Here is a 9,974-nt window from a genome sequence, read left to right as displayed (position 1 = left end):
ACTCATACACTAGGACTACAATGAGCTATCGTAGCCAATATTACAAACGAAGGTAATTGTTCCTTTACTTATCGTAGCTAAACTGTTTGATTTTTTATACGTCTTGGATTCGCTATCATATATATATAGATTCCGCCGGGTCTTTCGTATATTAGATATAGAATCTAACCATTTCGCAGGTTAGGATCAACTCTTTCTCACTAGGCTTGATATTCGTAGTCTTGTTTGTCGAATTCTCTGTAATGGTCGACACTGTCCTCTTCATCGATTAGCTTTCTTGCCCTACTCAACCTACTTGGGGAGCATAGGGGCAGGGAATGAGTAGTACGTTGGCTATCTATATGTATATATATACCATATATCGTTCTTTTCAGCTGAAACATGTCTCCCTCATTTCCGGACATTACTGAATGAACGAAGGGAAGAAGCAGTGTATTTATAGCCCTCGTCCAAACGAGTATTTTAATGAGAGCCAAGAAGGAAATCCACTTTTGAATGAACTATTATTTTTGCGATATTTGATCGGAGTGCACTATGTGAAAAGTCTCTTTTGCCCCTCTTCATTAATGAAATGAATTAATTTGCATTAAACTTTTGCCTAACTTTACCTAGCATAAAGTTCTAGCCTCCCATGGCTGTATTCTCTTTAGACTAAATAAATTAACCTCCAACACAACCCTCCGCCCAAACGGCATCGAAGTTGAGGAAGATGTGTTCAAGATGTGTTCAACACTGGGAGTGAGTGGCTTGGTGAAGCACTGAATGGATTCTTCTTCATAAATAGAATTCAACAACCAAAATTCTTTTGCAATCCAAACCAGAATGTGGCAGCTCAAGATTGGAGCAGATACAGTGCCTTCCGATCCTTCCAATGCCGGCGGATGGCTTTCAACTCTCAACAACCACGTCGGCCGCCAAGTTTGGCATTTTGATCCCGAACTCGGCTCCCCGGAGGATCTTCAGCAAATACAACAGGCTCGTCAGCACTTCTCCGATCATAGATTCGAGAAGAAGCATAGTGCTGATCTCCTCATGCGAATGCAGGTTCCTTCTCCAACTAAACATTAAGCTTTGAAATTTGACCGCACAGTTCCTTGATCCATGCTGCTTTTCTGTTCAACTGGCTGATTTGGCTATAAAGAAGTCTACTACTCATTTTAATACTCAAAGTGACACTCATGAATTTATGGTATTGAGATCCGCAAATTGTGCTCCCACCCCCAATTGTTGGTAATTGGATTCATAGAAGGGCTTTGAGGAATACGCAAAAGTTTCACTTCATTGAGCAAGGAAATTCTTCACTGCTTAGGAAGAGAGGGTTTTAGGAACTTGCAGTTTTTCTTTTCTTTTTACTACTTCATTTTGGATGAGGGATTATAGTTATAAGTTTCTGATTTTCCAATTGCAGTTTGCGAAGGAGAATTCGTCCTTTGTGAATCTACCGCAAGTCAAAGTTAAAGATAAAGAAGAAGTGTCAGAGGAAGCAGTAACGCGCACTCTAAGAAGGGCTATCAATTTTTATTCAACAATCCAGGCAGATGACGGTCATTGGCCTGGTGATTATGGCGGCCCGATGTTTCTAATTCCTGGTTTGGTAAGAGAACAGCTGCGAAGCTGCATTTTCGATATATCTGACTTTATAGATTATGGTGTAGTTTGTTCTGAGCTTCTAGGAACATGTATGGTACAGCAATAATGCCAATTTTCCCCATCCCTTAAATGATAAGAAACGATGCATTGTTAACCACGTACATTGGTATGTTGGTCTACCAATTGCAGGTCATTACTCTTTCCATTACTGGCGCCTTGAATGCGGTCTTATCTACAGAACACCAGCGTGAGATTTGCAGATATCTGTACAATCATCAGGCAAGGTTTTAATTTTTAATTTTGTTATTTCTTCTTCTTCTTCTTCCATGGTTGGCTTAGTATCCACTAAGGACTAAGGTAAATGGTAAAGGAATTTTACTGGAAAACGGACAATTATGCCTTATTGAATTGCTTATTTTTTAGGTTTATGGTGTAGAAACGGCTAGAACAGAACTAACATTAAGTTCCTTGGCATTTAGAAATGAATTAAATAACTTAAAAGGATGTTTTATGTCAATGCAGAATAGAGATGGGGGTTGGGGTTTACATATTGAGGGCCCAAGCACAATGTTCGGATCTGTGTTGAATTATGTTACTTTGAGATTGCTTGGTGAAGAAGCTGAAGATGGGCAGGGTGCTGTGGACAAAGCACGGAAATGGATCTTGGACCATGGTGGTGCAGCTGCGATTACTTCTTGGGGGAAAATGTGGCTTTCAGTATGGTCTCAAGTCTCTGATTCTTTGTTTTATGATCTAAGTCAATAGTTGATGTAATTAATGTTCACTGGTGACAGGTACTTGGAGTATATGAATGGGCTGGAAATAATCCACTTCCTCCAGAGCTATGGCTCTTGCCTTATCTTCTCCCTTGTCATCCAGGTCAATCATCATTCCCTTTTGTTAATGAAACACAATCAGCTTATTCAAACAGCAATATATGTTGTTATTCAAACGGTGATTCGAAGGACATTGTTCCACCCATTGTTGCTGCTTCGTATGTAATCTTGTGTGTGTGTGTTTTCTTTCAACTTCAAGCAGGAGTCTAACCTACCTAATGAAAGAGAACTTATTTTGCACACTACAGCTTCTAAAATGTGGAGGAAACCCCATGTCAGACCTTATTTTTGCAACAGAGAGAGAAATAAATTGAACTCTATTGCAAAATCCAAAAGCATTGTAGAATTTAGTGGATAAAAAAGATAATTGAAATACGCCATTTCATTAGCGATATGAGCACATCTTCTCTTCACTAAATACCTCAATCTTCCTCTTGATTTGTTTAAATGTGTGATCAATTAGAGTTTTATTTCTGAATGCATTTTTCTTGTTAGGTAGTAACATCTCATACATACACCTTTGAATTATCAGATTATACCACTAAGTATTCAGTGTTTTACCATTGCGAAATGAACTATTTGAAGTTCAATTCTTCTCGTCTCTTTTTTATATCTTATATTCAATGCTTTTATAGTAACTTTATCATCTGTTCATGGCTGCTAATTCTTGTTGGTGACTCCTAATTTTTCATTTGATAGGAAGGATGTGGTGTCACTGTCGAATGGTATACTTGCCTATGTGTTATCTGTATGGCAAGAGATTTGTTGGTCCTATAACGCCTATAATTAGATCTTTAAGGAAGGAACTTTATCTTGTTCCTTATCATGAAGTTGATTGGAATAAGGCTCGAAATCAATGTGCAAAGGTGGGTAAGGAAAATGTTGAAGATCTCTCTGAAAGATGCCGTGTTTTGATGGTCACAGTTTGCTTTGCCATTGTTGTCAGGAAGATCTGTATTACCCACATCCGCTGGTTCAGGATATTCTGTGGGCTTCGCTGCACCATGTCTATGAGCCTCTTTTTATGCATTGGCCTGCAAAAAGATTGAGGGAAAAGGCTTTGCAGAGTGTAATGCAGCATATCCACTATGAAGATGAAAATACTCGGTATATATGCATAGGGCCTGTCAACAAGGTATGCTTTAGGAACTATAAATTATGTTTTACATGAATAACAGACTACTTTTTTTTGGATATCAAAAAGAAAAATATGTATACAAACTAATTTTGTGGCCATCTACGAAGTTCTCATTAATGAAACAATTAGGTCAGCTCTTTTCTTCTGGTCTTGAACTCACCTGGATGGAACTCCGTGTTCTATAATTTTTCGCATGGAGGCCTTGATTGTCTACTTCTTTTGTGCAGGTGTTAAACATGCTTTGCTGTTGGGCGGAAGATCCACATTCAGAGGCATTCAAATTGCATATTCCTAGAATCTATGACTATCTGTGGATTGCTGAAGATGGCATGAAAATGCAGGTTCACAAATAACGTCAAATTGCCTCTCTGAATTTATGAATCCTATTTTTTTCCTACCAATTTTCTCCAATTATGATCTTCGAAGCAAGATGGCTATACTGAAAACGGTTTTTCTTCCTATCATTCATAGAATATGTGGTATATACATAATGATGTAAGGGGTATAAGAAAAAAACACGGTCTTTCTTTTTCTCTGTGGAAGTATGGTTTCTCATTGAAGTGAGAAAGAAACATGGAAATGAAAGAAACGAAAACTCCAAAGAAAAGGAAAAAAAAAGGACTAAGATCCACTATTTAAAAAAATAACGTATCACCCAAGAGGAATCTCTTTTTAGATTAATTCCTAATAGTGCTGCTTGAGATCTCACGCTAGTCCCTCTCAAGTTGGTAGCTAATACTCAATCAATGCTCTGTGTCACAACCATACTATGAAGAGAGTAGATTGTGACCCTCACGTCGAAACAAGCCTTGACGACCTTCAAGTGGCGCCCATCCAACCACGTGAGGGCCAATATAGAAGAATGCCATGATGCGAATGAGGAGGTGCATCATCCAACACACCATATAATGTGTGCATTGAAGAGGAAAAGGCATAAGCAAGATAGGGGCAAGGAGTAGACATGAGCGTTCACATATAGGCTTGTTGGAGGGCCAGGTAGGGCCCCCGGCCTTAACCTCGAAAGTCGGGTCTCTGAAGGGAATTTGGATATGCGGTTCTGGAGTCAAGTCCGTTCATATGAAATATGAAAGTTCGCCAAATTCGATGCTAGTCGGACACCGGATGAATACTCCACAACACCGTATGCCCGTTCGCCAAAACCATGTCTACACCCATCAATTTGGAAATGCCTCAAAATGTACCTTAGGGGGATGTATTGTGTTAGCTCTTCACCACTCCTGGGCCTGAGCGAGCTATCCTGTGGCTCATGCATGTGTTACAGTGAGGGCGAGCGTTTTGAGACGAGTGTCTCGGGCGACTTTCTTTGAAATGAGTTTTTCAAAGATAGTACTGGGCGGCACAGGTGCGTCGGTATTGCGCCCCAGCCCATGTGTCGGAGGTTGGATTATGCACTTGCTATCTGGTACGGAGTCCGTAAATGACATGATATGGGCACGAGAGGGCCAATGTCTTGACAGAACCCGGATGGATGGATGTTCGGGATGTCTTGATGTTATGAGCGACAAGTGGGCCTGCTCTCAATGCTTGATGGCATGACCGAGTGAGCTTGGATGGGCAATGACACCCCGTGACTTGGGATGATGTCAAGAAAGGAGGACCATGTTAATTGGGAACCAAGATGATGTTGGATCGACGTTGCACACGAGAGACCTTGACTTCGGTAAAAAACAAGGTCGAGCCGAATGACTTGGACTAGTGTAGAAGTAAGTCGGTTGTGTTGTAGATGATTGAACATACACGCGCAGGTGGCGTGTGTGGCTGAACAAGCTTGGATTCTGCATGAGTGATGTTCGGTTGACGAAGAAAAATCTCGCCTAAGGTCCGAAAAGCAATAAAGCTGGACGAAAAATGAATATGGGGCTTGGGTTTCCCTCAAGACTGGTCGTGAGCGTGTCAAGATCACGATACCACTCGGTTGAAAAGGTATGACTGAGACACTATGCACAAAGGTTGCCTTAGTGAGTCCTTTAGCAAGCGGGTCTACCAATTAATATTTCGCAAGTGGGTCTACCAATCGAAAAGGAAGGAAACTAAACATTATTGTTTGCACTACAGTAAGCATGAGCTGGTTGTGATTTCTGAGCATGCTCTATTAGATTTTATCATGACCAGGCAACAGTTGGAAGTTCCGAAGATATATCATACATGTCTATGTTTGTTTACCGTAGGGTTATAATGGAAGTCAATTATGGGATACTGCATTTGCTGTTCAAGCCATCATTTCAACTGAGCTCGCTGAAGAATATGAGACAACTTTAAGAAAGGCGCACAAGTATATAAAAGACTCCCAGGTTCTTATTAGAAGGATTTCTTATTAATTTCGCATTCTCTTCTTTGCTTGTGTGTATTTGTTCAGTTTTCTTCTTTACAGGTCTTAGAAGACTGTCCTGGAGATTTACAAAGTTGGTACCGTCATATTTCAAAAGGTGCATGGCCATTTTCAACTGCGGATCACGGATGGCCCATCTCTGACTGCACTGCTGAAGGTTTGAAGGTATGGATTTGTTTTTATATATTAATTTTTAGTAGAGTTTACCACTGCTAGGGATAATACTTCTTCCTTGAAGATAGTTTTTCTTTTCCATCAAAGCGTTGGAGACGATAGAAAATATGTTCTCTATCTTGCCTCCAACTCTAAACCTGTTTTTTAAATTTATCTTTCATATGATTTGATAGTTAAAGTTTAATCCATATGGTAATTAGCAATTATTTAGACCTTTAAATTAGTAAAAGGTATGAAATAATTCAATCAAAATGATCTTATAATTTTTTTTTTCCCAAAAAACTATGATTTTCTTTTTGTTATATGTAAAAATATTTTAGAGTATTATACTAAATGGGGAAGAATACTAATTTTTCTCGAGGAGGTTTCTCATATTCAGTTTGACCATTTATAATGAAGAATGAAAGTCCACTAGAGTGGGAAATGAAAATTTCCGGCATTGCTTCACCTTACCATCCCGAACAATTATCAGACATCATTGGCCATTACTTTTCTTTAAATAATGATATTTGTCTATATCTGCAGGCTGTTCTTTTATTGTCAAAACTTCCTTCAGAAATAGTAGGGAAGTCAATTGATGAACAACAGCTATACAACGCTGTAAATGTCATCCTGTCCTTACAGGTAACCGTGGTTAATGTGCCTTGATGTAAGATGGTTCTGAATTTGGTATGGTTTTGACTTTCAGCTGAAAAATTTCCTCCCTCAAAATCCACTCCTCCAAGCTTTTTGAAATCTTGAACCTAAATGTCTATTTCTTGGCATTGATCCTATGATTAGTTTTGACTAGTGAAGTCTTGTTGTCTAATGGGTGAATTGATAAGATTTTCATTGAAAGATGTTTCTGTCGTTGATTGAGTACTCATTAATGCAAGCTGAATCACCACCAACCAAAGACTTTTTTCCAGTCAACCATTACTCAATATCAAAAAACTTATGCGCGGATGCCAATTGATGAATTTCTTTCTTTAGATGCTTTTAGCTCACAAGATCTGTCACCCTTGTGTCTTATAGTGGTTCGTGTAAAACCTACTTCGAGGTATAACTAAACAAACAAATCGAGTTAATTGACCCCTGTGGCTACTTCAACCTGCGTGACAAATGGATATTAAGTCTAGTTCTTCATTGTCTCCTGTGTGCCTACTTCAAGTAATCAGGGTTTATGGCTGTATGCTTTTCTAATACACGTAAGTGTCTATTGGAATTGGATGCTGATGGGTTAGACTTGTATAACAAATATATGGGTTAGGTTTCGTTATAGATCTCTCTGGCATTACCAGGTATAACATATATCATTTTCTTCGTCTTTTTAATCTGAAGGTGTACTATTAATTACCCTTGAGTTCAAAATAATTTAGGCTTCTTACAATCCAAGCATACTCTATATATTTATTCTTCAAATCCAAGTTAATTAGCCATAGCCTTCCTTTAATCCAAAGTTATTAGCTTGCAGAATACTGATGGTGGCTTTGCAACTTATGAGTTGACCAGGTCATATCGGTGGCTGGAGGTAAATAAATTAATCCTTATCCACGTTATTTTGTTTCCCTCTTCTTGTAGCTTGGATTACTTATTATTTGCGTTTAATTTTCAGCTAATGAACCCTGCTGAAACTTTTGGCGATATTGTCATTGACTACCCGTGAGATTTTGAAACACTCATGTTCATTGTTTTAGCCTTTTGTTGTTGTATATTAGTCTTGAATTTGATGTTAGACCAATTGAATATATAGATATGTCGAGTGTTCCTCAGCAGCGATTCAAGCACTTGCAGCATTCAAGAAATTATATCCAGGTCATAGAAGGGATGAAATTGATAATTGTATTGCTAAAGCTGCGGACTTCATTGAAAGTATACAAGCAACTGATGGATCTTGGTTTGTTTCAATTTCCTGGTTATATTTTTAAAGTTAACTTGATACGTTTAGTTTCTTTATACATCCTTTCATTTGCTCTATGAAAGTAGGTTTTCCATCTTGAGAAAAAGTATTTAGTCTCTTTGAATGACTTTTCTACTAGAATGGTATTGTTGTGCTATACTATACTGTGACTTGTGAGCGGCATAGGCTGATATATTATATGCATGAATATTAACGGATTACTTGCATAATAGGTATGGATCTTGGGGAGTCTGCTTCACCTATGGTGGTTGGTTCGGGATAAGGGGGCTGGTCGCTGCTGGAAGGAGATACGATAACTGTTCTAGCCTTCGTAAAGCTTGTGATTTCCTGTTGTCCAAAGAGCTTGCTGCCGGTGGCTGGGGAGAAAGTTACCTTTCCTGCCAGAATAAGGTTGTATCAATTATTGAACTTTCTTCAAATTCTCTAGCTCAGGAATGTACTGCTTTTTTTTCACTTCATTAGCATTTCTACTCATTTAAGTTATTACATTCAGTGGATAGGCATTTTCTTCTCATCATTTTTACAGGGGGCTAGGTATTTACTTGAACAAAATTGTCTATTTTTTCAACGGAGTCAAACTTTGGCCTGCTTTTATGTCACGAGTCACAGCCAAAGTTCCCCAATGAATTGGAATTTTGGGCTACTTTTATGTTATGAATTATATTGTAACAACCAGATCCACCGTTAGCAGATATTGTCCTCTTTGGGCTTTTCCTTTCGGGCACGCATCTGTTAGGGGAAGGTTTCCACACCCTGGTGTTTTGTTCTTCTCCCCAACCAATGCGGGACATCACAATCTACTCCCCTTCGGGTGTTTTGTTATCCTCCCCAACCAATGTGGGACATCACATATATAAACCCACTGCGTTTGCTGGATCATGAGATCATGTGATCATGTGAAGCCTGACTAATTTTTATCTTATTGTTCCCTCTTCCGTTTCATGAATCGTATTATCATTTGAACAGGTGTACACAAATATTAAAGATGACAGGCCACATATTGTCAATACTGGTTGGGCTATGTTATCCCTCATCGATGCTGGGCAGGTATTTGATATTCATTGGTTTCCTTCAAATATTGGTTTAGCATGATTCGTTTTGCATGTACTTCATATTGGGTATAATTTGATTACTTCCTAAGATGTTTTTAAGCTTTTGATATCAACTCATTGTAATGATTACAATTTTTCTCGTGGTTAGTCTGAGAGAGATCCAACACCATTACACCGTGCAGCAAGGGTATTAATTAATTCTCAGATGGAAGACGGAGATTTTCCTCAAGAGGTAACTATGGAATTTACTCTTTCAGTTAAATTACTAAAAAATGCAGCCTGGTTTGCAGTTACCAATATCAAAGAATGTAAGCAACACATTATCTAGAATTAGTGCAGTATTTGAGTTTTTAATTTATAGATTTCTTTGTTACAGGAGATCATGGGTGTCTTTAACAAGAACTGCATGATTAGCTATTCAGCATACCGTAACATTTTCCCTATATGGGCCCTTGGGGAATACCGTAGCCGGGTACTGAAACCCCTTAAATAGTATGTATTGCTACCATTGTGTCAGTCATAACAGCATTTACAGCTTGTTTCAGATTCATATGGTTTCTTCAACTCTTCTAAATTCAATCAGATGAACCAATGTTCCTTTATTACCTGATCTAGTTGCAGGAGTGCAGATATTTTTTGGGTTCCAATAATGCAAATGATAATGAAATTTCTTAGTACATACTTTCATTTACCATATTATTTTATTCCATAAATTATGCCTCATCTGTTTATCTACTCGAGATGGTAGAGTCCCACATACGAGAAAAGGTAACAAATAATGAATGCAAGTAGTATGAGAACTTGTTCGTTTGGGAAGTATGCATGTTTAACAGGGTTCCAAGAAGGCACATAAAGTGCATATAAAGTGCTTGAACAATTAAAGGATTACTTAAATGACTCATTTTTAATAGTCGAATTTGAAAGAATGACTGAT

The 9,974-nt window shown here is 38.4% G+C and overlaps 1 protein-coding gene across 1 annotated transcript; it reads left to right on the top strand.

The window, feature by feature from the left end:
* Positions 1–660: 660 nt before the first annotated feature.
* On the top strand, positions 661–9,717 carry LOC111778539 (cycloartenol synthase). The gene is made up of 18 exons (XM_023658436.1): positions 661–1,044; positions 1,409–1,594; positions 1,780–1,869; positions 2,113–2,307; positions 2,385–2,469; positions 3,126–3,292; positions 3,373–3,561; positions 3,792–3,905; positions 5,754–5,876; positions 5,957–6,079; positions 6,614–6,712; positions 7,542–7,598; positions 7,683–7,729; positions 7,821–7,964; positions 8,201–8,378; positions 8,955–9,035; positions 9,189–9,272; positions 9,417–9,717. Exons 1-18 carry the CDS (start codon positions 823–825, stop codon positions 9,531–9,533), a joined length of 2,301 nt encoding a protein of 766 aa, XP_023514204.1. The 5' UTR covers positions 661–822; the 3' UTR covers positions 9,534–9,717.
* The last annotated feature ends 257 nt before the right edge of the window (positions 9,718–9,974 follow it).

The sequence above is a fragment of the Cucurbita pepo genome, chromosome LG17 (assembly GCF_002806865.2).
Source record: "Cucurbita pepo subsp. pepo cultivar mu-cu-16 chromosome LG17, ASM280686v2, whole genome shotgun sequence".
NCBI classification, from domain to species: Eukaryota; Viridiplantae; Streptophyta; class Magnoliopsida; order Cucurbitales; family Cucurbitaceae; genus Cucurbita; species Cucurbita pepo.
The sequence above is the reverse complement of the archived record's forward strand: the minus strand, read 5'-3'. Positions and strand labels throughout refer to the sequence as shown.